Here is a 26728-nt window from a genome sequence, read left to right as displayed (position 1 = left end):
TGGGTGCTAACAGGGGGGAAGTGGATTCTGACACAACGATGCCTGAGGTTTGTGATGCCCCCGAGAGCTTCAGTTTGGGGTCCATGGGGTCTATTTCAGCAAATCGTTTTTTTAAAGATTTTACTCATTTAATAGAGAGACACCACAAGCAGGGGGAGGAGCAGAGGGAGAGGGAGAAGCAGGCTCCCCACTGAGCAGGGATCCCGATATGGGGCTCAATCCCAGAACCCTGAGGTCAGGACCTGAGCCAAAAGCAGACACTTAACTGTCTGAGCCACCGAGGTGTTCCTAAATTTCAGCAAATCTTGATACTTTGCTATGGGATGAATAGAGTTCTTTTGACTTAGGACTTTTGCATCTGCTGTTCCCTCTGCCCGGAATGCTTTGCCTTACTTTCAGATCCTTTTACCTGGCTCTGTTTTATTCATCCCCCTCCCTTGGGAAGCCCCAGAGTGCATCAGACACCACTTCTGGGCTCTCCTGACTTTCTCCCACCCCAGCCCTGATCCATCGGCCTACCTTTCCCCATTGCCACCCTGATTGCTTTGGGGAAGCTCCTCTGACCTGGGGTCTCACACTGGCTCTGGCAAGATCTCATGGTTCCCGCTGAGGCTTTGGTCTCCTCAGGTGCCTGACGCCCACCTCTGTACCTCCCTGCACAATCCAGGTGCCCCTGGTGATCTTTAAACGGGAAAAGGAGCTGGCCCGAAAGCTGGAGTTTGACGGCCTCTACATCACGGAACAGCCTGAGGATGATGACGTGAAGGGGCAATGGGACCGACTGGTGCTCAACACACCGTAAGGACTGGCCCCCCACCTCGGGGCGGGTGGGGGCACAGAACTGGGGTTCTACTCCAGGCCAGGCCTAGGCGTCAGAAGACTGAGGTTCCCTATCACTGGAGGCCCTGACTCAATGTCCCCAAGCCTCAGTCTTCCTCTCCATAATGCAGACAAACTTCTAGTGTGTTAAAGTACCTGTGGGGGTGCTGGTGACACACGGGGATCCCTGGGGCCCAGACCCTGGAGATTCTGGTTCAGTGAGTCTGGGGTGGGGCCCAGGAACCTGCATTTAAACTCCACCCCTGGGGATCCCTGGGTGGCTCAGTGGTTTAGCGCCTGCCTTTGGTCGGGAGTGTGATCCTGGAGTCCTAGGATCGAGTCCCACATCAGGCTCCCTGCATGGAGCCTGCTTCTCCCTCTGCCTGTGTCTCTGCCTCTCTCTCTCTCTCTCTGTCTCTCATTGATAAATGGATAAAATCTTTAAAAAATAATAATAAACCCCCCCCCACGTGTGATTCCTACCCAGCTGCCATGAGTAAGCAATAGGAAATCATTGGGTTTTTAAATTGACCCCAGAGGATCCCTGGGTGGCGCAGCGGTTTGGCGCCTGCCTTTGGCCCAGGGCGTGATCCTGGAGACCCGGGATCGAATCCCACATCGGGCTCCCGGTGCATGGAGCCTGCTTCTCCCTCTGCCTATGTCTCTGCCTCTCTCTCTCTCTGTGACAATCATAAATAATAAATAAAAATTAAAAAAACATAAATAAAATAAATTGACCCCAGAGAGGGAACGAGGGTGTGTGAGAGCAATGGGGTGGGATTCTGGACTCTCAAACTGCTCTCCCAGCCCATTCTGTCCCCGCTCCCCCCCCATCAAGTCCCATTTCATGTGTTCATACAGTGGGGCCTCCTCATTTCTGGAATAAGAACACCAGATCAAGTTCAAAGCCTGGTAATTCTTGGTCAAGTCACAGCCTCTCTGTGCCTCAGTTTCCTAATCTGTGACAGTAATAGCACCAAGGATCTTTTTTTTTTTATTATTCATGAGAGACACAGAGAGAGGCAGAAACATAGGCAGAGGGAGAAGCAGGCTCCCTGATGCGGGACTCAATCCCTAGACTGGGATCAAGCCGGGAGCCCAAGGCAGAGATGCTCAACCCCTGAGCCACCCAGGCGACCCGAGCACCAAGGCTCTTGTAACAATGAAATGAGCTCATGTAGTTTCTGGGCCACAGTGAGTCCTAAATGAGCATTGGAAGTTATTTTATGATGCGGTCCTGCCCAGGAGAAGTGATGTGAGGAGGGACAGAGGCCACACCAAGGACATCCTGTGCTCTGTCACTGTCTGAGGCACATCTAACTTCTACACATTCAAGTACACGTGCTTAACAGAGTCAAGGAGAAACATGTTTATTTTTAAAAAAATTTTTAACATTGTGTTTATTTATTTGAGGGGGGAGGGAGGAGCAGACTCCAGACGCAGGGCTCCATCCCGGGACCGGAAACATGACCTGAAGGGAAACCAAGAGCTGGTGGCTTAACCAGCTGAGCTGGCAGGGTGCTCCAGAAACATCCGTTTAAGGTTGTGTCTGCCCAAGACCGTGACTTCTAAATACCATTTCCCACAAAAAGGAGCCAAGCTCCTTGGAGAAGATTTCAGGGCTGGGGCAGGGAGGTGCCATCACCGAGGTCACCCTGTGTCAGAGAGGGCAGCGCGAGGACCTGCTGAAAGGACCCCCTGCCCGTGGAAGCGGCTCCCGCTGGACAAACCAGGGGACAGTGAGGAGCCGCGAATCCAAACACATCAAACACGCCTGAACCCGTGGATCCTTGATAACTCTCCACTCCAAACCCCACAAAACCCACTGGCCACCCTGCAGGATTTGAGGGCCTCCACTTGTGGGCCAGAATCATCCAGTAAGCTTCCACAAAATGGTGTGAGAAAGCACAGCAGTGCCCCGGAGCAAGACAGGCTGCTGGCTGGGAGCCCTCCCTGCCCTTCCCACGCAACAGCTGCCCCACGGGAGGGCCGTGTGGGGTCTTCCGCACATCCTGGCCCTGAAGGCACACCCGCGGCCTCTCCCAACATGGCGGCCTCCCCAAACACTGCAGGCTGCCCCCAACATGGCGGCCTCCCCAAACAGGGCAGACTGCCTCCAAACACGGCATCCTCCCCCAAACACGACAGGCTGCCCAAACACGGCGGCCTCCCCCAAACATGGTGTACACACACACTCCACACGGCAGGCTGCCCCCAACATGGCGGCCTCCCCCAACATGGCATCCTCCCCCAAACACAGCAGGCTGCCCTCCAACGTGGGGGGCTCCCCAAAATGGCGGGCTCCTCCAAAGATGGCGGTGGGGGCAATGGTTGACCTGGGGCAAACTTGACCTTGCAAGAGGTTTTTTTTTTCCCCCCCTTCTTATTTTTTTATTTGTTTATTTATTTATTTATTTTTATTTTTTATTGGTGTTCAATTTGCCCACATATAGAATAACACCCAGTGCTCATCCCATCACGTGTCCCCCTCAGTGCCCGTCACCCACTCACCCCCAACCCCCGCCCACCTCCCTTTCTACCACCCCTAGTTCGTTTCCCAGAGTTAGGAGTCTCTCATGTTCTGTCTCCCTTTCTGATGTTTCCCACTTATTTTTTCTCCTTTCCCTTTTATTCCCTTTCACTATTTTTTATATTCCCCAAATGAATGAGACCATATAATGTTTGTCCTTCTCCGATTGACGTATTTCATTCAGCATAATACCCTCCAGTTACATCCACGTCGAAGCAAATGGCAGGTATTTGTCGTTTCTAATGGCTGAGTAATAGCAAGAGGTCTTTAAAGCCCGAATCCAAGTGAGATACAACCGTACTGTGCGGGGTCCCCCGTGAGAAAGCCATGGGAACTGCGACACCCTGGCCTGGCTGGCGACTCCTGCCCTTCCTGCCCTAACATCTCAGTCTCTCTCTCTCTCTCTCTCTCTCTCCCTGCCCCCCGCAGGTCTTTCCCCAGCAACTACTGGGACAAGTTTGTCAAGCGGAAGGTGAGGGTGACAACGTGGGTGGGAGGGTGGAAGGGCCTCCCGGGCTGGGTCCCCTGCTGTGCCACCTGGCCATCCCAGCCCCACAAGGGCTCGTGTTGTGTGCGACCTTGGGCAAGGGGCTGTGGCTCCCTGGGCAGCACCTCAGTTTGCCCATCTGGAAATGGGCGCAGTAGTCACACTTACTTGATGTGATACATGCAATGTGATGATGTGATACGTGCAACGGGCGTAGCATAGAGCCTGGCGCAGAGCGAGTACCAGTGAGTACCAGTGAAGAGGGAAGAGGGGGAGGTGAAGTGGGCCGTTCGGAGCGCACAGACTCTCGAGCTGAATGGCCTGCTTTTACCTCTCCCTGTGTCAGGCTTTCTGTGCCTCAGTTTCCCTCAGATTCAAAGTAAGGTTGTAAGAGGGCTGACCCCACGAAGCTGTTGCAAAGATTATATGGCCCACTGCATGGGCAGTATCTAGCACGTAGGAAAATCAGATCATTCGCTCAACAAGCATTTATCAAACACCTGCTGTGTGCCAGGAATCACTTTAGGGAGCTGGAATCCAGCGGCAAGCACGACACCGGAGCTGGCAAGACAGATGATGAGCACATTCATAGGGGGTTAGGTGATGATAATGTGCTACAAGAAGAAAAAGCAGTGAAGAGGGGAGCGTGTGCGTGTGCGTGTGCATGAGTGTGTGTGTTGGCCAGGAGGAGGCAGGAAAGGACACACTAGTTAATGAGGTGAAGGGGTGAATCAGGTAGAAATCTGGGGGAAGGGAAGCCTGGGTGGCTCAGTGGTTGAGCGTCTGTCTTCGGCTCAGGTGGTGAACCCGGGGTCCTGGGATCCAGTCCCCCATCGGGCTCCCTGCATGGAGCCTGCTTCTCCCTCTGCCTGTGTCTCTTCCCCTCTCTCTGTGCCTCTCATGAATAAATAAATAAAAATATTTTTTTAAAAAGAAAGAAATCTGGGGGAAGTGTCCTAGGCAGGGGCAACAGCCAGTGCAAACCCCCTGAGGCAGAAATGTCTGGTATATTTGAGGAACTGTGAGGAGGTCTGCGGGTCTGTATGGCGGAAGCAGAGTGAATGAGGGAGGTGAGTGGGAAAAGTTCACAGATGACAGCGGCCCGATTATAGAGGGTTCCTCGACTACCAATCTAATAATAATAAATTATCCCTATTAATGTGGCCAATGAATCAACTGAATCTTTATCACGTTTGGACCCTCCCCCTGAGGATCTGAAGAAAACTGGCCCTTCTCTCCAGGAAAAAATGCACCCCTAATTTCTCACACCAAGTTGAGAGTGTCTCCAGAAACCACCCCACACACACACGGAGGCTGGGGCCCTCCCCCACTCCAGCTGCATCCCCACGGCCACATGCTCCCCTGTGCAGGTCCTGGACAAGCACGGCGACATCTACGGGCGGGAGCGGATCGCGGAGCTGCTGGGCATGGATCTGGCCACGCTGGAGATCACGGCCCACAACGAGCGTAAGCCTGAACCACCCCCCGGGCTGCTCACCTGGTGAGTCAGGGACTGCCCTGCACAGCCCCGGGGTGGCCAGGGAAGGTGGCCAGGGCCTGAGCCTCAGGCATCCCCTTCCTCCCACCCCACACAGGCTCATGTCCATTGACGTCAAGTACCAGATCTGGAAGTTCGGGGTCATCTTCACAGACAATGTGAGGAGGGGCCATCGGTGGGGGATGACCTGCAGGAGAAGGGCCTTTGGGGGGCTGGGGGCTCCACTCCCAGGTGTGTCTGACCAGGGACTGACTCCTGAGCCCCTGTGCACCCCTGGTCCTATGAGACCTGCTGCCCCCCAAGGCCCCCTGTCCCTCAGGTGCTCTTAAATTCTCAGACCGTGTCCTTCAGCAGAGGGTTCCCCAGCTACCCCCAGGATGGCTTTGCCCCCAGAGTGCTCCATTACTGCAGAGTGCTCCCGATCCTCTAAATACTCTGAGATGGCACCCCGACCCCAGAGCGCTGGATCCGTGTTCCCAGAGTGCTCCCTAACCCCCCCAATGCTCCTTGACCCTCATGAACCCTCCCTGAACCCTGAGTGCTCCCCATGAGTCCCCCATGTGCTCCCTGACTCCTGACCCTGTGTGCCCACAGTCTTTCCTATATCTGGGCTGGTACATGGTGATGTCCCTCCTGGGACACTACAACAACTTCTTCTTTGCTGCCCACCTCCTGGACATTGCCATGGGTGTCAAGACGCTGCGCACCATCCTCTCCTCCGTCACGCATAATGGGAAGCAGGTGTGGAGAGGACCTGACTGTGGGCTGTGAGCCTGGCAGGGAGGAGCCGGCGGTCTGAGCCGGGTGGGGGGGGGAGGGTTGGGCAGGTCCCTCGAGGAGGGGCGAGGCTGGGCGGGCTGAGCCAGGGTGGGTGTGGGTCGTGAGACCCTGGAGGGAGGGCCACACTGACAGTGAGGGCCGGGGAGGCCCAGCACGGAGCTGACGGCTGTGCGCGCCCCCCAGCTGGTGATGACCGTGGGCCTCCTGGCGGTGGTGGTCTACCTGTACACCGTGGTGGCCTTCAACTTCTTCCGCAAGTTCTACAACAAGAGCGAGGACGAGGACGAGCCCGACATGAAGTGTGATGACATGATGACGGTGAGCCCCTCCCCTGGCACTCTCGGGCCGGTCACTGACCATCCGACCCTCAGTGCTCCCATCTGTAAAGGGGGTTAATGGTGGTACCCACCCCGTAGACTTATCGCGAGGGTTCCGCGAGCTGAGACTTGTGAGGGACTTTGTTGAAGAGCGCCAGGCTCCTAACCGGTGCTCAGTAAGCGTCAGCCGCCGCTGGAATGCTACTTGAGCCTTTAAAGCTGGTATGAAACTATTATGGGAAGGTGCTCAGGCATGGCGCACCTGTCACTCACATGCCATGAGACCTTGGGTGGTCCTCTCAACCTCCCGGTGCTCTGGTGTCCTGCCCTGCAAAATGGCTGTGTAATAACAGTGCCTACAGCCTACAGCTGGTTTTAGGACTCAATGGAGCTCCCTTAAAAGTCATAGAATGGTACTGGCATGAATTAAGATTGCATAGGTGTAGCTGCTCTCATCGTTAGCTATAAAAGTTTCACCCAGGGGTGCCCCGTGGGCTCCGTAGGTAGAGCAAGTATGCGACTCTTGATCTCAGGGTTGTAAGTCCAAAGTCCCACATCAAGGATAGAGATTACTTAAAAAAAAAAAAAAATATATATATATATATATATATATACATATAAATTTCACCCAAAGTATCAGCATGCCATGCTTGTTTACACTTTCTCTTTTACTCCAACTGTGGTGGTCCTAACCCAGATGGAGCTGGCTCAACTGGAGGCATAGGTCACAGTGGAGAAGAATTTATCTCCGGGTGATCTCACGAGATGTCCGGTACCCTGGTGCCATGTTCTCAGGACCCAGTTCAGCTCCTCAGCGTGACATCTGAGGCCCCGCCAGACCTAGTCTTGCATATAGCCCTGTTCCCACCAGTCACCAGCCTTGGCTCTTAACCAAGACGAGGGGTCCTCTCACTTCCTGGGGATGCAGAGAGAATAAGCATAAAGTTTTTCCCAAAGGCCAGGAAGACCTTGCCCCCCTCCCTGCTCAGAACCTTCTCGTACCTCTCCAGTGCTGTGTGATAAAATCGAATCCCTCACTGTGGCTTACAAGGCCAGGGAACAGCCAGCTTTGCCTGAGTCTAACCACAGGCTCTCTTGCTTTCTGCTCTCTGGCTGCCCGTCTTCTTTCAGTTCCCCTAAGACCATGTGTTTCCTCCCACCCAGGCCCTTTGCATCTGACATTCTCTCCCTCCGCCACCACAGGCCCCAGGTCCACGCCTCTCTTTCATTGACACGTCACCTTTCAACTCCAGTGCTGCCTCCTACAGAAAGCCCTCCCTGACCATTGGCGGGCCTCATTTTTCTCCCTGCTCTTGCTCACAGGAGCTCTCATTTCTAGCCTCGCTGAAGCTCTTTCAGTTCCTCCGGGGAGCAAAATGTCTTCTTCGCTCCCCAGTGGTGACAGAACACATGTGGTTTCCTCTGCCTGGAACACTTTCTCCCACCTAACACCTCCTTCAAGTTCCAGCTCCCACGTGTCCCCTCTTCTAGGGAAATCTTGCCTGGTCCCCCTGACTGAGGCAGGCCTTCAAAGCTTCAGAGCTTCCTGCGCTTCCCCCACCCTGGCTCTGTCCCTCAGCCTGTGTTCTCCCTATCACAGCTTTGATCATTTCTGGACTGTCACTATCTGATGCCATGTTCGTGAACCCTGAGAGGGTGGGGTGCAGAGCCGTCTCAGTCCATTGCTATGTCCCCTGTCCCCTGCTTGGTGAATGTCAAGTCACAGAACGCATGACCAGTATGCTTCTCACCCTCCCCCACAGTGTTACCTGTTCCACATGTACGTGGGTGTCCGAGCTGGTGGCGGCATCGGGGATGAGATTGAGGACCCAGCGGGCGATGAATATGAGCTGTACCGGGTGGTCTTCGACATCACCTTCTTCTTCTTCGTCATCGTCATCCTGCTGGCCATCATTCAGGGTCAGTGCTGGTCACGGCTGTGACAGTGGGGGGCCCAGTGCCCAGAGGCACACTAGCTCCTTTTAAGAGTGCAGACTGCCTGGACTCATATCCTGGCTCTGCCTCTTCCTACTGTGAGACTTGAGGCAAGTGACCTCTCTGGGTCTCAGTTTCTCCATCTGCAAATGAAGAAATTAACGATCCTAAAACCTCGCAGGGTTATGGTGAGAAGTCACTTCCTAGGTGTTTTGCTCATAGCAAGTGCTCAGTAAAGGCTAAGTGTTATTATCTCTGGGAAGCAAGGTGAGATGGGGGAGATGGGGGACGGGAGGCAAGGCTCAGAGGGAGGTAGCCGGAAGAGGGAGGAGTCTGAGTTGGGTCAGAGGGTGGGCGTTGACTTGCACCTGCCACCACAGGTCTGATCATTGACGCTTTTGGCGAGCTCCGAGACCAACAAGAGCAAGTGAAGGAAGATATGGAGGTAGATCAAGTCTGGGGGCGACCCCGAGGGAATTCGGGATAGTGGGGGGTAGGGTGTGAATGGGCCTGGATTCTGATGTCCCCCGTCACCCACAGACCAAGTGCTTCATCTGCGGCATCGGCAGCGATTACTTCGATACGACACCGCACGGGTTCGAGACGCACACGCTAGAGGAGCACAACCTGGCCAATTACATGTGAGCATGGGCCCGCTGGCCAATCAGGGGGTGGGGGCGTGGGTCACTGAGCCTTGGCCAGTTAGGTGTGGTCTCCAGGTGGGTGGATTCCCAACCGGCCAATCAGAAGGAGTAGGGTAGTCCTGACCTATCTCCGCCGCTCTCCCATCCCCAGGTTTTTCCTGATGTATCTGATAAATAAGGACGAGACGGAACACACGGGCCAGGTAACGGGGTCTTAATGGGAGGACAGTGGGCAGGGTCCTGAAGAGTTTAAATTTAAGGTCAAGCAGCAGGTGGCAGTAAAAAGCTCGCGTCAGCCTGAGCGTTGGAGGATGTGACCATTCTTCCCCACACCCCAACCCTAGGAGTCTTATGTCTGGAAGATGTACCAAGAGAGATGTTGGGACTTCTTCCCAGCTGGCGACTGTTTCCGCAAGCAGTACGAGGACCAGCTTAGCTGAGACACCCCCAGCTGGCCCTTCACCCCCACCTCAAGTGCCTTACTCTTCCAAGTCCCTTAGCCCCCAAACCCGCCCCCAAAGGCAGCTGGGGGACAGGTGACCATGTACTGGAGAAATAAAAGTCCGTGCTATACCCCTGACATCATTGTATTGGATTCTTGATATTTGGGGTGTGGGTGGGCATCCGGGAACTCTGCCCTCCCCTTTCCCTGTCCAGAAGAACAAGATGACAGCAGAGGCTGGAGTCATGTTTATTGGAAGACAAGTTCATGTCATGACCACTAATGTGTATGTCTGTTGGGGATGGGGCTGCGGGACCAGTTCCTGACACCGCCACCCCTTCCCATCCTGGGCTCATTCCTGGATGTAGAGGTTGCTGGGGGCAGTAGGATCATCTGCTGGGCGTGTCTCCACCACCACAGGCCTGGGAAAGGAGGAGAGAAGTCAGTTTATGCATTCATCTGTTCATTCATTCATTCATTCATTCACAAAGGAGTTAACAGAGGCTGTGCCAGCACAGTGCTGGGCTATCACGGTAATGAGCAGACAGGGTCTCTGCCCTTGAGGAGCTCAATCTAGAATGGGAGACCAACATGAATTAGTGAATTACAGGAGTGCAAAACAGCACGGGGCGTCCTTCAGGAAACCTATCCTGAAGGGTCAGCTGAGGTGGCCCAAAGAATAGACGGTGGAGCCTCCAAGAGGCTCAGGAGGGAACTTGGTGAAAGGTCAGAGAAGGGTGTTCTGGGCAAAGAACAGCCTAGGGAAAGGCCTTGAGATGGGAGAGTTTGGGACTTGGTTGCAGAAGTCAAAGTCTTGTGCGCTGTGGCCAGGACTGGGTATTTATCTTGAGGCCACAGTAGTTTTAAATGGGGGTTGGGAGGGTGAGTGACATAATGGGACTGAGATTTTAAAAGACCTCTCTGGCATGTCAAGAGGTCATGAGAGATCCCTGAAGGGGCTCTCACTGGTTAAATGTGGGAGTTCTTGCATCTCAAAGTAAAGAATGGTAGTAATAGATTTTAACCCCCAGAATAAAATGGAAATCCATGAGGCTGTGCTGAAATTACACACACACACACACACACACACACACACACACACACACACGGCGGAGAAGGGACAAGCTCCTCCACAGGAGCATGCCAACTAATAAGTGCAGAAATAGAAATTCACCATTTAGTAACTCTCCTCATAATATATTCAGGCAGAAATCATTAATAGATGCTAAAACCAGTGGGTGAAAGTCTGATGAGAAAGAGTATATTTACACATTCACAACAAATCACCCCAAAAGATACTTATTAATATAAAGAGTAGCTTTACAGCAGGTTTCTCTGCTGTAAAACCTGCACCCTACCCAATGCTCAAAGAGAACATCACCCATAATGGGACAAACAGACATGTGTTGATAGGATGCACGAGAAAGACAAGCCATCACTTCTGGGAGTATTCCTACCCCGAATGCTTAACCTCAGACCTCAAATCCAACTGAGGAATATTCTGGAAAACAACTTTCCTGTACTCCTCAAAAGTATCAAGGTCCTTAAAACCAAAGAAAGCCTGAAAAATTGTTCCAGGCTAAAGATGAAAGAAACCTGACTCCTACATGCATCCCATCATCCTGGATTGACTCCTGGACCCCCCAAAAAAGTACTGTTATTTGGTTATAAAGAGTATCATTGGGCCAACTGGTGAGACTTGGGCATGTGGATTAGAAGGCAGTGAGAAGTATTAGTGCCATTTTCTTAATTTTGACAGCTGTGTTGTGGTCTGCAGGAGTAGGTCTTTGTTTCACACCCAAATGGTCAGAAAAAAATCATATACATATGAAAGAGGAAGACAAATCAAACATGGCAAAAACAAAACACACAAAATACCCCCAAAACAGTCAAAATGTTAATATCTGGGGAATCTGGATGAATGAAGGGGATACAAAGATTTAAGAATTTTTACATTTATTTTTGCACCTTCTCTGTGAGTCAAAAGTTATGCCAAAATAAAAAGTGAAAATAAAAATTAAGAAACAAAAATGCCCCCTGGGCTGCACTGTGGAGAATAGACTATAAGGGGCAGAGATAGAAGCAGGGAGACCAGGAGAGAGAATGTCCAGGCCAAAGATACAGGTGGCTGGAGACATCGCAAGACACCTCTCCACATCAGAAGCCCCCCTCCCAGGCTCTGTGTTCCCTTCCCCAAGTCCATACCTGGGGGAGCCAAGCAGACGGAAGGTGAGGGTAGGGTCTCTCAGCTCCTGCAACAGCTGGGGAAAAGGTGTGTGTGTCAGTATCTAGAAGACTCTTCCCCTCTCCCTTAAAGAGAATGGGGTGGGGGGGGGTATCTGAACTTCTAGTCCTAGGTCCAGAAATAATCATTCTTGCTAACACCATTCACCAGCTGTGTGACCCCAAGCAAGTTACTTCTCTGTGCCTCAGATTACTAACCTGTGAAATCACAGGACCTTCCTGATAGGTGATTGTGGAGATTAAATAAAATACAAACATATAGGGGCAGCATCTGTCTGAAACATAGTGTTCTATGAGCTAAGGAGCATTTTTCACTCCATTTTCCAGATGAGGAAAGTAAGGCATGGGAAAGTTAAGTCATTTGCTTAAGGTCAATCAGCTGGATTCCAACCCAGGCAGTCTGTGCATGCTCTTAACCACCCACGTAGCTCTTTAGTGACTCCCCCCCTTTGATAGTTGGAGACTGAGGCTCAGAGAGAAGCAAAATCTCTTGCACAAGATCACACAGTGGCCTGTAATGACCTCTGGACCCAAGAGACCCTGGGGTATAGACAAGGACCTGGCCAAGGATGCATGGTTGGCTCAGTGGGTTAAATGTCTTCCTTTGGTCAGGTCATAATCCTGGGGTCCTGGGATTGAGCCCTATGTAGGGCTCCCTGCTCCGCGGGGAGTCTGTCTCCCTCTCTCTCTCTGCCCCTCCCCCTGGATCATGCACTCACTCTCTCTCTCAAATAAATAAAATCTTTAAAAAAATACAAAAAAAAAAAATTAAAAAGAAGAGGACCTGTCTGAACTGAGACTAGAGGAAGCTTCTTGTCAGGGCTCCACACCCTGACTCAATACTTCTGCTCCATCTACGGAACCAGAAGACCCACAGGGGAGGGGCAGGGTTGGGGGTGGTCAGATGGAGAAGCTTACCTGGTCTGAGCCTGGAGCCCACACCTGTACTCCGTGCTTCCAAAAGGCCTGGAGCCGACCCCCGACCATAGCTGGGAGGAAAGCAGTGCCCATTACCCTTGGGTATCACTAAGCCTCCCCTCTGGGCCGGGGGGGTGCCTCCCAGCCCTGCACATACCCACGGCTTCCACCGCTTCAGTCATGGGGATCTCCGGAGTTCGAAGCCCTGGGACTGGGGCTCCCTCTGGGGTCACCAGCTTCAAAGATCCTAGAAGAGGAGAGAGAGGGAGAGAGAGAGAGTTTTGTTTTTTATTTTTTTTTATTTTTTAAAAGATTTTTTATTTATTTTTGACGCACGCAGAGAGAGAGAGAGAGGCAGAGACACAGGCAGAGGGAGGAGCAGGCTCCATGCAGGGAGCCAGACGTGGGACTCCATCCTGGGTCCCCAGGATCATGCCCTGGGCCGAAGGTGGCGCTAAACCGCTGAGCTACCCGGGCTGCCCAACTTTTGTTGTTTTTTTAAAAAGATTTTATTTATTTATTTATTTGAGAGAAATAGAGCGCACATGCAGGCAGAGCGGCAGGGAGGGAGAGAGAGAAGTAGACTCCCCGCTGAGCAGGGAGCCTGATGTGGGGCTTGATCCCAGAACCCCAGGATCATGACCTGAGCCGAAGGCAGACACTTAACGACTGAGCCCCTCGGGCGCCCCGAGAGAGGGCTTTAAGAGTGAGGGTCAGAGGGGATCCCTGGGTGGCTCAGCGGTTTAGCGCCTGCCTTTGGCCCAGGGCGCGATCCTGGAGTCCCGGGATCAAGTCCCACGTCAGGCTCCCTGCATGAAGCCTGCTTCTCCCTCTGCCTGTGTCTCTGCCTCTTTCTCCCCCTATGTCTATCATGAATAAATAAATAAAATCTTAAAAGAAAAAAAAAAGAGTGAGGGTCAGAAGGATGGAGAATAAATTCATTGAGAAGCAAAGCAGGACCCGGGCAAGGCCTGGAGGGGTTCAGCATTCCTGAGCAGCACAGGGTCTGCGAGGCAGATATCCAAGAACAGTGGAGGAAAGGGGGGTCCTTACCGTCCATCAACACCATCACCTTGTCTTCCTCCACCTGGGTCACCTGTACCGGTCCCCTGTGCTCTATTTGACAAGAGGAGGGAGGTTCGAAAGCCAGTCCCGCCGATCCTGCCTTCCCCCGCTAGGCGCCCTCTCCACTCCCCAGCCCGCGGGCCAAAGCCGCCTATCACCGCGGCCCGACGCGCGGACAACCTCAGCAGGTGTATGAATTCCACCTCTGCCCCCGCCCCGGGTTCAACCCCTTTCGCAATCCACCGCAGGCTAGAGCCCGCCCCGCCGCCAGCCCCGCCCCCTCACCTGTGCTCATCTCGCCCAGCCAGCAGGAGAGCGCGCCGAAGCGCACGGTGTGGAAGAGCACGGACTTCGCCGGCTGCCCGGGGCTCACGCCGATGCAGACGGCGGGCAGCTCGGAGCCTGGCCCGGTCAGCAGCGCGAACACCGGAAGGGGCGTCGGCAGCGGGAACAGCACCTGCTGCAGGCCGCACGGAGAGGGGCGGGCTCAGGGGGCGGGCCCGAGGGGAGGGGCCTGGGTGGGCGGGCCCGAGGGGCGGGGCTTGAACGCGGAGAGCCCGCGGGGGTCTTCGCGAGTATTTCCCCCGGGCCCTCGGTTTGGAGGGATGCGGTCTAGAAACTTCAGGGGGTGAGAGCCCAGAGGAGTGCGGTGACGCCTCCTTAGCAATGAGAGTTGGCTTGGCTTCTGTTGGGGTCGTGCCCCCTTTAAAGGCAACAAAGTCTCCTTAGACTCAAAGGGTCTGAGTGGGGTCTCCTTGGAGACCCGGGGGTGGGATGGGGGTGGGACGTAGGGCCCGCAAAATAATTAGGCTGGGTGAGAGGAGGAGTTTAAGGCTCCAGAGGCCCTCAGGAGGGGGAGCCTCCGGGCACCTGCCGCAGGTGGGCGGGGCCTGGGTGGAAGCCGGGCTTCCCGAAGCTCTCAGCAGAAGCGTAGTAAGGAGTGCAAGCCCCTGGCCACTGAACCTCAGAATCCCCAGCCTCTACAGACCCCCTACCCGGACCAGCAGGAACTTGTTCATGGGCTGGTACCACTGAAGCAGGACCACGGACGTCTCCAATGCCCCGCACAGGAACGGGCCCCCCGAGCTCGCACCCTCCGCTGTGGGGTGGGGAGGGATGGGTTAGGGTCAGTCCTCTCTCCCCTTCCCTGACCCGCTCCTCACCCCCCCAAAGGGCACACATCTTTCCCCAGACTCTGGACAGCCTGCCTTCACCCCACCATCCTCTCCAGTCACTGCAGCCCGAGCCTGCCCCCGGACCAGCACACCCTCCCCCGCTTCAGGTCCACCCAGTAGGGATTCTCTCTCACCCACGCAGCAAGCTCGGCACCCTTTGGTGTCCTGGATCTTGGTGGAGACCATGTTCTTCCTGCAGAAGAAAGTAGGTGCATAAATGCAGAGGGACGGCAGGAAGGGGGAATTACAGGGGTCTGCGGTGCCCCTGGGGGCTGGTACCTTGCCAGTAGCCGGTGGGGGCTAATGTGAGCGATGGGGCTTCCTGCTCTGGTCTCCTTCCGTTCCAGCAGGCCCAGGATGCTATGAGAATACAGGTGGGGGGTCTTTCCTGCAGTGTGTGTGTGTGTAGGGGGAAGCAGGCAGTTATAGGACACCAGACACTCCCACCTTTCCCTGGCCCTTCACTTGGCCCCATCCCTTTGAAACTCCCAAGGCTTCAAGTCTCAGCACTTTTATTTGTTCATTTCTCGCTCAGCGTATTTTAAATGCCCGCTGTAGGCCAGGCACTGTGCTTGGCTCTGGTGACTAATGAGTAAGATAAAGGTGTTCCCTATCTTCCCGTGCTTGCTCAGCCACGTGAGAACCTATGGACATTTAACCAGTCAGATGAAGTTATGCACGTTATTAAGTTTAAGGAGAAACCTATCTAGAAATTCTCCTAAGATTTGTCGTCACAGACATGATAACTAACTCAAGAAGCCCATTTGCTTGGTGTTTCTCCTATACATTAGAAGTTCTTTTACACCAAATGTTTCTAAAACAGAAACACAAAATTTTAATTTATAACCCCATTTCAGTAACGTGTGGAATAAGTTCTCATTGGCATCTATACATCGAGGAAATGTCAAGACTTACTGTGGATCTTACCTCAAAACTGACTTGAGGTGGGACTATTGTGAATCACATTTACAGATAGGGAAACACAGATAGAGTTCCACCTCAAAAAGAGGACTGAGATTTTAACTGTGGGCTCTGTAAAGGGGGAGCCTACTTTTTCTCCCCCAGCTGTGCCCATGTATCTCCCAACCCCCGGACTCTCAACCCTTTAGCTTCTGACCCCACTCCTCCCACCCAATCCACAGCCAGACCTGAGAGAGACATGAGGACATTGTTGATGGAATACACCCAGGTGGTCCGGCTAGGGAAGAGCTGCAGAGAATGGAGGAGATGGCTCCCATAAGACCCTGGGAACCCCCAATGCCAGCCCCCCACCAGGCTCTGGCCTCACCATTTCCAGCGTGGCCTCTTGATCATTCCGGTTCAAGATGAAAATGCCTTCCTCTGCCCCCAGGAGCAGGTGCTGGTCTGTGGAGACAGACACAAGGACACTAGGACCTATGTCATCTTGGAGGAGGCCTCCCAGACCCCCACATGACTGACCCCAAACACTGGTAGTCTGTTCCCCATCCCTGACCCTCAATTCTCTCTTACTCCCACACCTGACATCCCCAGCTCCTGTTTCCCCAAATGTGAACTCAAACCCTGACCCAGTTCCCTGAGCTGGTCTCATTCTCACCTACTTCTTGGGCTTGCACCCACAAATCCTACAAATCCTGACGCCCCCACCCCACGACCTTTGACCCAAACATCAGTCCTGCTTCCCTAAATAGCCCTCTACGTTCTGTTCTGTCCATATGTCTTCCCAGTTCTGGCCTCCAAATGCTAATCTTGTCTCAACAGGGATCCTCAAACTTGGGCCCTTTGAAATGTGTTTTTTTCTGTCCAATGCATCCCCTGTACATTCTAATGCTGTTTTTTTTTTAAATAAATTTTAGTAATTTTTTTAAGATTTTATTTTCAAGTAGTCTCTACACCCAACAATGGGGCTCGAATTTATAACCCTGAGATCAAGGGTCGCATGCTCCACCGACTGAGCCAGCCAGGCGCCCCTGATGCCATTTCTTTAACATTTACCCCTCACTGACCTTGTCTCCACATCTTTCACCCTCGAACTCTTCCCTTTCTGCATTCCCACCCCCAAACTCCTGACCCCAAATGCTGACCCCAGCCTCTCTACCATTAACCTCTAACTGAGGTTAGAGGGTTGCAACTACCCCCACCTTAGATCTCAAACTCTGACCTTTCTGTTATATCTGACACCCATGGCTCCTAGACTCTTATTTTCCTAGTTTCCACCCTCAAATTCATCTCCATCCTACCTGTATGTGATCCCCAAACCCCAACCCTGGGCTCAGGTCCTGCCTCAGCTCTGCCCATCCCCCTCTTATGAAGACCCTCCCCTGTTTCTGCCTCTGTGCCTCCACTAAGGCCCTGCCCACCCACCCTGTTGCTCTCGGAGACCCTCTGAATACCCACCCTTGGTGGAGGGGTGCGTCCAGGCAGCCGTGCTGTGGATCCGGAGCGGGCAGCCATTGAACAACTTCACGAGCAGGGCACATCCCTGGGCAGGCCCCGGGGGCAGAGCAGCAGATCCAAGGAAAGGAAGGAGGGGATGGGAAGGTGCAGGGTCAAGACTCTGTCCCAAGACTACCAGCCCTCAAACCCTGCCCTCCACTTCCTCAAAGGTTTATCACCTTGGCAAGCTATGGATCCCTCTCTGCCTCTGTCTCCCCATCTGTGACATGGGAATAATGTCTATCTCTGTGATATTACCCCCCATGAAGGCTTACACCCCATAAAGACATGAGGGCAGTGTCTGGTGCAAAGGCACTGCTCACCAAGTGTCACCTCTCATCACTATCACTCTGCCCCTCCCCACAGCCCATCCCAGCCCCAGGCATCCCAGCCACCACCCCCCCTCCGGGGGTGTGAATCCTCAGCACAGCCGGGCTCACCTTTCTCTTCATCTTTACTTTCTTGGGGGGTAACAGTGGGGGCTGATCAGGCTGCCGAGGGGGTGGGTTCCAGAGTGAGGGTTCTGAGACAGGGTGAGGGAAAGTCAGCCTTCAAAGGCCCCTCTCCCCTGCCCACCCACATTCCTGCCTGCCTCCTGTCCCAGCCCGCCCCATTACCTGAATGGGCAGTTAGGTGGGGGCTTCGGGTGGCGGGGGGAAGCCCGAGGTGGGGGGTTCGTGGGGGAGGCCCACTGGCACACCGGACCAGCACCCCCGGGCTCAGCTGTCCCTCATCCCCAGTGCCCCCAGTGGGCCCCTCGTCTGATGGAGAACGGAACTTGGGCTAAGGAGATGGAGGAGGAGCAGAGGAAAGTACGTTAGAATATCTCAGAGAGGGCGCCCAGCAGTCCCAGCCCTGCCTCCACCAGGCCTGACATTGGTCATGTTTCTGACCCTCCCCACAGTGCCCTATTACCACTCCAGGCATCAACCCTGACCTCCCTCTGCCCACCCCATGCCATCATCATAGTCCAGCAATTAAAGGATTAATGCCAGATATCTTAGAGCTGGGGTCCCCAAGACCAAGGCCCACCTGGCTAAGACTTTGAATCCCTCCCCTAGGTTCAAGGAGGCTGCTCCCAGATCCCCACATGCTCATCATCCGGTCTCCCAGACTTCAAGGGACCTGGTGTCCCAGATTCCAGGGTTAAAGTGTCCAGTATTCCAGCATCTAAGGACCCTGGCCTCCTGGCCTCCAGCCCCCAGCTCCAGTAGGGCCCAGGGCCTTACCTTGGGAGGCAGTGGAGGAGGTGTATCCTCTGCAGGGGTGGGGCTGGAACACAAAGATGAGGTGAGCAGGGGCGGGGGGGGGGGGTAACAAGGCCGGGGAGGCAGATGGGATGGTTTGGGACTGGAGGTCTGAGGTCAAGAGGATCGGGGGTGACTGGGTCTGGGCTGGAGCTGAGGATTAGAGCACTCATGATACTGGCAACAGCTGCGCTGGATATCAAGTGTGGACAATACGCCGGGCCTGAACTGTCGTGGCCACCTAGTGATGCGGGTCACATGGGCTCCCCTGGGGCGGGGCAGGTTCTCACTTGGTGCTGGGCAGGGCCTGTGAGCCTACTGCAGCTGGATGTGTAGACCCAACAGGTGGGCGTGAGGCTGATGCAGGCCTGGGGGTGGGGCTGACTGCTGGGGCCAAGGTGGGGTCTCCGGTGGAGGGTCTGGCATGGGGGAAGTTCTCAGGGGGAAAGATGCGGATGAAGGCTGGGCTTTGCTGGTTAGGGGTGCAGTGGAAGTCTGGGGGTCCGAGCAACATCTGGGAGTGGTGGGGGGCCTGAGATGTAGTGGGGGGTTCGGAGGTCAGATGGGATGGAACTGGGGTGTTGGCTTGGGGGGATAATAGTGGCTGGGCCAGGGAGGGGTGAAAGACTGTTGAGGGGGCAGGGGGAGGCTGTAGGGTCTAGTCAGGGGTCCGGGATGAGCGGCAAGGGGAAAACAGGAGCTGAGGTTGGGGTCGGGATGGAAGGGGACGGTGGTTGTAGGAAGGTGGGGGGGGGGGATGAGGGCCAGCGGGGCTGGGGGCCACGCCTCTCTTACATGTCCACGTCGTCGTAGTCATCGTCAGATTCCGACAGGTGCCTCCTGAGGAGTGACACCCATGACCATCGGTGGTTCCCCCCACAAAACCCAGACCCCTCCCCGCCACACCGAGGGTCCCTGACCTGGGACTGCTGCTCCGGAAGTCTCCGGGGGGCTGTAAGTGGGCCTGCAGGATAGCAAAGGGTCAGCAGTGCCCAAGGGGAGGGGAGGGCATCTGGGGCCAGCAGAGGGAGGCACCTCACCGTGTGGGTTATGGGTCTGGACTCCATTGCTCTGAGCTTCCGGAACTCCATGTGCCGCCCTGGAAGGGAGGAGGGTGACGCAGTGAGCAGAGGCAATGGGTCTGGGAAAAGAGGAGCCTTTGGGGGGCCCGGGGTCAGGATCTTAGGACCGAGGCTGTCCCCCAGGGGGAAGGATCTTGGTTTGCAGGGGTCTCATCTGGGGGTCAGGGTTTGGGATCAGGGAGGTGGGGGCTCAAAGTTACATAGTGTTTGTCTTCATGGTTCCATCCTGGGGGTGTGACAGAGATTTCTGAGATCTCTTTGGGGGTCCTGGTGTTATGGGAAGTCTCACGGGGTCTGTTTGCAGGTCAGAGAAGTGGGGGGGGTTCTCTATAGCCATTTTGAAGTTCAGGTGAGGATGAGGTTTTCTGGAGTCTCTTGCAGGGTCAGATAGTGAGTGACAAGGGTCTCTGAGGGTCTGTGTGGAAGTGACGCGGGTCTCGGGGCTCTATCGTGAGATCAGATGGTGCTGAGCGTCTCTGGGAGAATCACTGGGGGTGGAGTGCGTCTCTTGGATCTAGTTTATGGTCAAGGATCTCCAAGCTTAAGGAATCTCTACTCACGACAGCAATCGGCATCTGGGATCCCTAGAGAGCTGGATCGGTGGGTGGACCGGATTCGCCGGGGGACGGCAGGGGGCACCTGGGCAGAGCAGCAGCGGCATCAGGCCACGGCCCCCTGGCACCCCTACCACCCTGTGAGCCCAGCTGGGAGCCCGTAGCCCTGTGCCAAGCCCCCCTACACCCCTCCCCTTTTTCCTTTTAAGAGAAGCAGCAGGAAAGCACTCCAGGCGGTGGGGGGGGGGGCGGTTACAGCTTGAGCAGGGGCTGGGAGGTTCCCCCGCCTTCTCGGCCAGGGCACCCTCACCTCAGGCTCCTCATCTTCAATCTCGACCACAGAGGCCCCCTTCCCTGGATTCCTCAGTTTGTCAAGAAGATCTAGGATCAGGCCTCTATGTAGCCTGGGCTGGGATACCAGCTGATGCTAGAGAGGAGAGGAGGGGGCTGGTGTTGGGGAGAGGCTGGGACAGGGGCTCAAGGACCTGGTGGGGAAGGTGCCCACTGAGGGAGAGGCAGGGAACTCTGGGGAATGGAAACTAGGGGATTTTAAGGGGTTGGAACGGATTAGAAGAATCTGGGGTTCCCAGCAAGGGCAAATGGAGAACTTTGAGGTGTCTTAGAGGAGACGGGGCTTCCCCAGGATTTCAGAGCGTACCCAGGAATGGGTCTGGAGACCCTGGGAAATTTTTGAGTTTTAACAGCTCGGGGTATCTTGGCCAAAGGTCTGGGGTACAATTTGGAGAGTCTTGGGGAGTTCCTGGGGAATTCTGGGCAGAGGGCGGGGAGTTTGGGAAGGGCCTTTCAGGGAAAGGAGGGGAGGTTTACACTGAGCATCTTGGTGGCACAGGGTCGTTTCTTGGGGTTCTTAGTGAGGGTGACTTTGACAAAGTTGTGGAAGGCAGCCGACCTTGGGAGGAAGAAGCCAAATCCTAGGTGAGGAGACCAGAAACTCTCCCAGCAGACAGACCCTCCATCCTGGCTCTGCCCTCCCTTGCCCTGTCCTACCATTTGCCTTTTTCTTTTAGCCTGGGAGGCTGGTAGCCACTCTTCGTCATGAGGAAGAGAACTCTAGAAGAGTAAGGAAAGAACATGGTGTTCAGACTCCCAACAGGGGTCAGACCTCACGGCTTGAGGGGTCCCCAATAGCACTGAGGTCAGCAGAGAGCCAAGCAAGGGACAGAACAAGAATGAGGTTTAGGTTTTACAAGGCCCTGGGATGCCATTTCTGGGGAGCACACAACAGAGCTGCAGCAACCTCCACGGGAGGCTCCAGATCAGGAATCCTGCCTTGGGGGTTCCCACTGGGGGGGCCTGAAGAAAAGGCTTTCTGGGTTGAGAGGTTCTTTGCAGGGAGGGTCTCAGATTTCGCTGTGAGGACGGGGTGTCTCCTGGAGGGGGCCTCGAAGTGAGGGAAGCAGGTGGGGGCAGGGGGTGCTCTGGGTCAGGGCTGGGCAGGTCTCTGGGCCCAGCGGGGGGGCTCGTCAGGCCCGCCTACCTGAGAGGGTGCACGTCAAAGAGCGGTGGTTGTAGCTCCGCTAGTTCAATGGCCGTGATGCCCAGGGACCAGATGTCACACAGCTCGTTGTATCCCCCCTTCAAGGCCACAGCCGCCACTTCTGGAGCCATCCTGGGGACAGAGACCCTCAGCGAGCCAGAGGTGACACAAGGAGGGGAAGGGGGCGACTCCTTGGCGTGCAGGTGGGGGCAGGAGGGAGAGAGAGAGAGGAGGAGGGGACAGAGAGCGAACCAGATGCTGAGAGAAACATCAAGGTGAAGAGAGAGACAGCAATAAGGACAGACACACGGGGACGCCTGGGTGGCTCCGTGGTTGAGCAGCTGCCTTTGGCTCAGGGTGTGATCCCCGGTTTGGGGATCAAGTCCCGGATTGGGCTCCCCACAGGTAGCCTGCTTCTCCCTCCGCCGGTGTCTCTGCCCCCCCCCCCCCGTATTTCTCATGAATAAATAAATAAAATTTTTAAAAAAGACACACAGAGGTCAAGAGACAGAAAATCAGAATAAAAACCAACACAAAGAGACCTCGGTAAATGTAATACTTGAGAGAGAGCCAAAAAGTGAGCAGAATATTCAACAGAGAGGCAGACACAGGGAAAGGAGCTGGGAAGGAGAGTCCTGGTGACCCAGGTGGGGACGGCCACTGCCCCCATGCACCCCTAGCTGCCCACCGGGCATCCCTCACCAGTAGGGCGTCCCGATGAAAGAGAGGCGTCGAGCCAGCGTTGCCCCAATCTGGGCCGAGATACCAAAGTCGGCTAGAGGCAGAGAGAGATATAGTGACCTGGGGCCCCCACCCCCTTGGCCCCCAGCCAGTCCCCTCCCACCCCCCATCACACTTACCCAGTCTGACCTCCCCAGCATCATTGATGAGGATGTTGGCTCCCTGGAGAAAGAGGGGGAAATCAGAAGCTTGTCAGAGACACCCCCAGCCTGACGCTGCCTCCACACCCTGGCCCTTCCCAACCCCACAGCTCAACACCACCCTGAATCCTGCAAACACTACTTCCACCTCCTGCCCCCCCCCCAACAAAGCCACTTTGCTGCCCCAGACCACCTTGATGTCCCGATGTATCTTCTTCTGTGAGTGCAGATAGGCAAGTCCCTATGGGAGAGGGTGGACATGGGGTGCTGTGAGTCCCCAGGGGCTGGAGCAGGACCCCGCCCCAGGCCCACCGGGTCTCGCCTCACCTGGAGCACTTCCCGGCAGACATAGCTAATCTGGAGCTCTGACAGGGGGCCTGTCACTGCAAAGATCACAGCAGTAGTGTTGGGTGGGAAACAGGCAACCTGGCTTCCCCACACACAGGCTGAGAAGGTGCCACACGGGGACAGGGAACAGATGGGACAAGTGCAAGGGGGAGATGGAGGGACAGTCAGCGACCAAGGCAGGGTACCAGAGGGAGACAGATTCACTCAACAGATATTCACAGTGTCTACTGGGTGCCAGGCACTGCTGTGGGCACTGGGGAGGTAGCCGTGGACAAGAGACAGCGGTCTCTGCCCGCATGGAGAGAACATTCCAGTCGGGGCAACAGACGGTAAACAAGACAACTAAAGCAGAGGGCATAAGATGCTAATAAATAGTAAGAACTAAAACAGCAAGAAACAACAACAGGAAATATGTGTGGGAAGGGGTATGACATTTTATAGGGTGGTCGGTGAAGTCTACTCTACTCGGAGAAGGCAGCAGCAAGAAGATGTAATGAGTCTGGCCTGGAGGGGAACAGAAAAGCCAGTGCAAAGGCCCAGAGGTGGAGACGGCCTGGTGGGTTTGGAAAGCAGCGAAGTGGGTGGAGAGGAGTGGGGGTGGGGGAGAAAGTGGAAGGAGGTGAAGTCTGTCAGCTGGGGTGCAAGTGGGGTCCGCACTGGGGAGCTCGGGCTTGTCTTTGGAGGGAAATGGAAGCCACAGGACTGTTCTGGGCAGGGGGCAATGGGACTTGGCCAAATGAGGAAAAGTTGGGGGTCACAGACACTGACACACACACACACACACACACACACACACACAGATAATGAGAGACAGAAACGGGAACAGATTCAAACTGAGACCCAAAGGCACAAAGAAAGACAAACTGAGAAAGACAGAGACGCAGAGATGGAGGGGGAACGATGGAGAGACCACACACACACACACACACACACACACAGAAGTGGTCAGAGACCAGGTCGGGCAGCCTGGCTGTGTGAGCCACTTCCTCCGAGGGCCTCAGTTTCTCCCCATGTTCATTTATAATGAATGTCTTCCTGGTTTCACCTCTGAGGTCTTGAGTTCAAGGACACAGAGAGATGGTCAAAGGCAGAGGTGGCCATCAGAAACTGAGAGGTGATCAGAGGCCCCCCTTCATCCCCACCCTCACATTTTTCAAAAAAAAAAAAGTAGGGAGAGAGAGAGAGAGAGAGAGAGAGGCAGGCACTCATTCACTCGGTCAACGAAAATGGGGACCCGGCTTATGGGCCAAAAGTATAGAGATATTCAAATACCTGAACAGACACATTGGTGAGAAAATGCAGACACAGGGAGTTGGGAGGGGATCACTGTGTGCAGAGGGATTGGGGCCGGATCATCAAGTCCTGGCCCAGGGCCCACTCCATCACCACAGTGTTCCCAGCAGCAACCAGGCCAGGCCTGGGCCCAGAGAGAAGCTTGTTGCAGGAAAGACGGTTCCAAGAAGACACAACCCCAGAGAGACAGTGGGGGTGGATGGGAGGCGGGGAGGTATCCGGATCCCCTTGCCTTCCTCTCACCTTGGTAGATGTCTTGGAGAGAACCAGCCCCACAGAACTCCATGCATATCCAGAACTTCTGAAGCCTACAATTCAAGAGTAGTGATAACAGCAGTAAGAAATCATCACTTGGGGGACAGCCCCGGCTCACCATCTGTCTTGTCCCAGTTCAACAAGGACTTGAATGTAACAGCTGTCATCCTCCTCCCCTTGTCCATCAGAGCGAGATCACCATGTCCATTTTACAGGTGGGGAAGTGAGGCTCAGAGAGGAAATGTATGTTCAGGGTCAACCAAACTCGAACCCGGGTCTTAGGACTCTTGATCAGGGGGACTCTGAACTCTGCTATCCTGCACTAACCCAGAAGACAGAGGAGACATCTCCCAGGTTGGGCAGGTAGAGGGGGTGCAAAGGGGCCCAGGGTTCCAGGTCTGGGGGACAGAGGTCATTACTGGGACACCTGGGATATTAATTTAGGGGTCCAGAGATTTAGAGAATTAAAAGAGCAGAGAGTAGAATGGGGGACCTGAAGGGCAGGATGAGGAAAGATTAGTTTTAGGGGACTTGCTTTCAGGTTTGGTTACTACGAAGGGACTGCCCAGAAATGGGAGTCCTGGATTGCAGATCACATCAGAGAATACTCTGGTCAGAAAGCTGGGACTTCAGACTGGGGATCGAGTTGGGCAGGGGGCCCCAGTTTAAAATGGGGCTCCAGGACTGGAGGTCAGGAATGGGGGTTCTGGACCAGGGGCTGGGCAGGGTCCCTTGGCAGGTTTGGGGCTCATCACCAGAGATAACTCCCGTGGTAGGCCACGATGTTGGCATGCCGGCAAGTTTTCAAGATGAGGATTTCCTTCTGAAGTGTGGAAACATCATCGTCTGTGAGGAGGAACAGGAAAGAAAAGGCCACTGTGGGAAGGGAGTGTGGGGGAGGCGATCCCAGTGTCCGGAGAGGAGGCATAGGGGTGAGGGGAAGGAGCTCCTGTGTCCTCACCAGGCTCCATCTTCACCATCTTCACTGCCACCAGGTCCCCCGTCACCTTGTCTCGAGCCTTGTAAAGGGGAAGTTGGCAGTCAGGCAGGCTCCATTCGCCTGAGTTCCTCCTCAGCATCCCTGAGCCAAAGCCAGGGACTGGGATCCTCTATCATCCCCTTCCTTTCTTGGGCCCCATCCCAATGGCTCGCTGGTTTGAGGGTGATGGAGAAGGAGGGGTGTCCTCACCTTGAAGACTTCTCCATAGGTGCCGCCACCCAGCCGCTGCAGGAGGTCATAGTGGTCCCGGGGGTCTCGATTAAAAATGTCGGGGTCCACGAGGTCCATCCCTGGGCGCTGGAGCTGGGCCTGCGCCCAGGGGCCAGCAGGGCCTCAGGGCTCGAGTGTGGCACCTCCCTCCCTCCCCACACGTCCTGCGCCCTGCACCCGCCTAGCCTTGCCTCCGCTGGCTGTGGCCTCCCCCCTCCCCACTCTCGCTTCCTGCCCCAGCACAGGGCTGTGCAGCCGGCTCCACCCCCTATCCCCTGGGCCCTGAGAGCCTGTGAGGGGTAGCTTGCCTTGGGACCCAGGGGACCCCCCCCCCACCTCCAGGACCCGGGGCTGAATGTAAACCAGATGCAAACTATCTTATGATCTGGGGGGGTTGCTCTGGCACCCCCTCCCGCGTTCTGGGCGGTGGCTAAAAACCACAGTTGAAACTCTGCTGAGTGCTTGAGGGTTTGGCCACCATCCGGAGATGGAAGGCCTGCACAGGAGTGGCCATGCAGTGTACGTGCCCGTTCTCCGGGGTACATGTACACACCCACCTGTGTACCCACTGTGCACAGACCAGTAGCCGGACACATGCCTGGAAAGCCGTGTGCATACATGCGGTTGTACCCAGAGCACATACCCCCACGGATGTGACACATGCTTGTGCATTCACGCCTAAAGTGTGCAGAATGGTACACATGTAACTCATGAGAGCACACACAGGGGTCTCTCCCCTTCTGCAAGACTGGAACCTAAAGGGGCCTGAGCGCCCTGCGGCAGGGTCCAGGAGCCCTTCACCTCAGCCCCTGCACGGCAGGGCACCACAGCTTTCGGGGTGCCCACCTCTGGGGCTGGGGCGGAGGTCGGGGAGAGGTTCAGGGCTCCAGAGCTCAGGATCTTGCCCAAGAGGCCGAGGCCTGGGGCAAAGGGGACCTCAGAGAGCACCTCCCTGGGGAATCTGGCCAGGGCCCAAACGAAGAGATACGGCGCGCATATCGGCACATTTTTGTGAGTTCACGACCGCGCGCAACACGCCGCGTGCAGGACGTTAGGGAGCCGTGTCCCCGCGGGCGAGCTCGCGCTCACGT

The 26728-nt window shown here is 55.1% G+C and overlaps 2 protein-coding genes across 3 annotated transcripts in view; one reads left to right on the top strand and one right to left on the bottom strand.

The window, feature by feature from the left end:
• The window catches only part of RYR1 (ryanodine receptor 1), a 117859-nt gene extending 108269 nt beyond the window's left edge, over positions 1-9590 (top strand). The window contains 11 exon segments of the mRNA XM_025425100.3: positions 668-798; positions 3779-3821; positions 5207-5337; positions 5432-5492; positions 5929-6075; positions 6298-6432; positions 8195-8351; positions 8747-8811; positions 8907-9007; positions 9162-9213; positions 9355-9590. Of these exon segments, the coding sequence (XP_025280885.3) occupies positions 668-798; positions 3779-3821; positions 5207-5337; positions 5432-5492; positions 5929-6075; positions 6298-6432; positions 8195-8351; positions 8747-8811; positions 8907-9007; positions 9162-9213; positions 9355-9450 (1119 nt within the window). The 3' untranslated portion in view covers positions 9451-9590.
• A 95-nt stretch (positions 9591-9685) lies between these two features.
• MAP4K1 (mitogen-activated protein kinase kinase kinase kinase 1) lies at positions 9686-25841 on the bottom strand. 2 transcript variants are annotated; one of them, XM_035703317.2, is made up of 31 exons: positions 25617-25836; positions 25389-25446; positions 25183-25273; positions 24416-24480; positions 22859-22914; positions 22725-22772; positions 22511-22553; positions 22353-22425; positions 21651-21782; positions 21161-21223; positions 20981-21062; positions 20463-20579; positions 20159-20237; positions 19557-19615; positions 19437-19480; positions 19312-19356; positions 18499-18541; positions 17887-18052; positions 17710-17792; positions 17231-17315; positions 16143-16219; positions 16003-16063; positions 15134-15242; positions 14989-15047; positions 14675-14778; positions 13965-14139; positions 13668-13730; positions 12772-12861; positions 12615-12685; positions 11658-11713; positions 9686-9874 (listed from the first exon to the last, which is right to left on the bottom strand). In XM_035703317.2, the coding sequence occupies exons 1-31, from the start codon at positions 25713-25715 to the stop codon at positions 9805-9807; spliced, it is 2466 nt and encodes an 821-aa protein (XP_035559210.1). In that variant the 5' UTR covers positions 25716-25836; the 3' UTR covers positions 9686-9804. The 2 variants fall into 2 exon arrangements, with proteins under 2 accessions (XP_035559210.1, XP_035559214.1); XM_035703321.2 differs by lacking the exon at positions 13668-13730 and having other exon boundaries at positions 25617-25841.
• Between the last annotated feature and the right edge of the window lie 887 nt (positions 25842-26728).

Source organism: Canis lupus, chromosome 1, assembly GCF_003254725.2.
Source record: "Canis lupus dingo isolate Sandy chromosome 1, ASM325472v2, whole genome shotgun sequence".
Taxonomy (NCBI): Eukaryota; Metazoa; Chordata; class Mammalia; order Carnivora; family Canidae; genus Canis; species Canis lupus.
Note: the sequence above shows the minus strand (reverse complement) of the source record. Positions and strands in the feature narration are given on the sequence as shown.

Excerpts from the sequence above, each read along its gene's own strand:
- MAP4K1 (XM_035703317.2), bottom strand. The coding sequence starts at position 25,715 with ATGGACCTCGTGGACCCCGACATTTTTAATCGAGACCCCCGGGACCAC. Across the intron at positions 21,063-21,160 it reads CTAAAAGAAAAAGGCAAATG|GTCGGCTGCCTTCCACAACT; the intron begins GTAGGACAGGGC and ends CTTCCTCCCAAG. Across the intron at positions 12,686-12,771 it reads TGAAGCGGTGGAAGCCGTGG|CTATGGTCGGGGGTCGGCTC; the intron begins GTATGTGCAGGG and ends CTTTCCTCCCAG.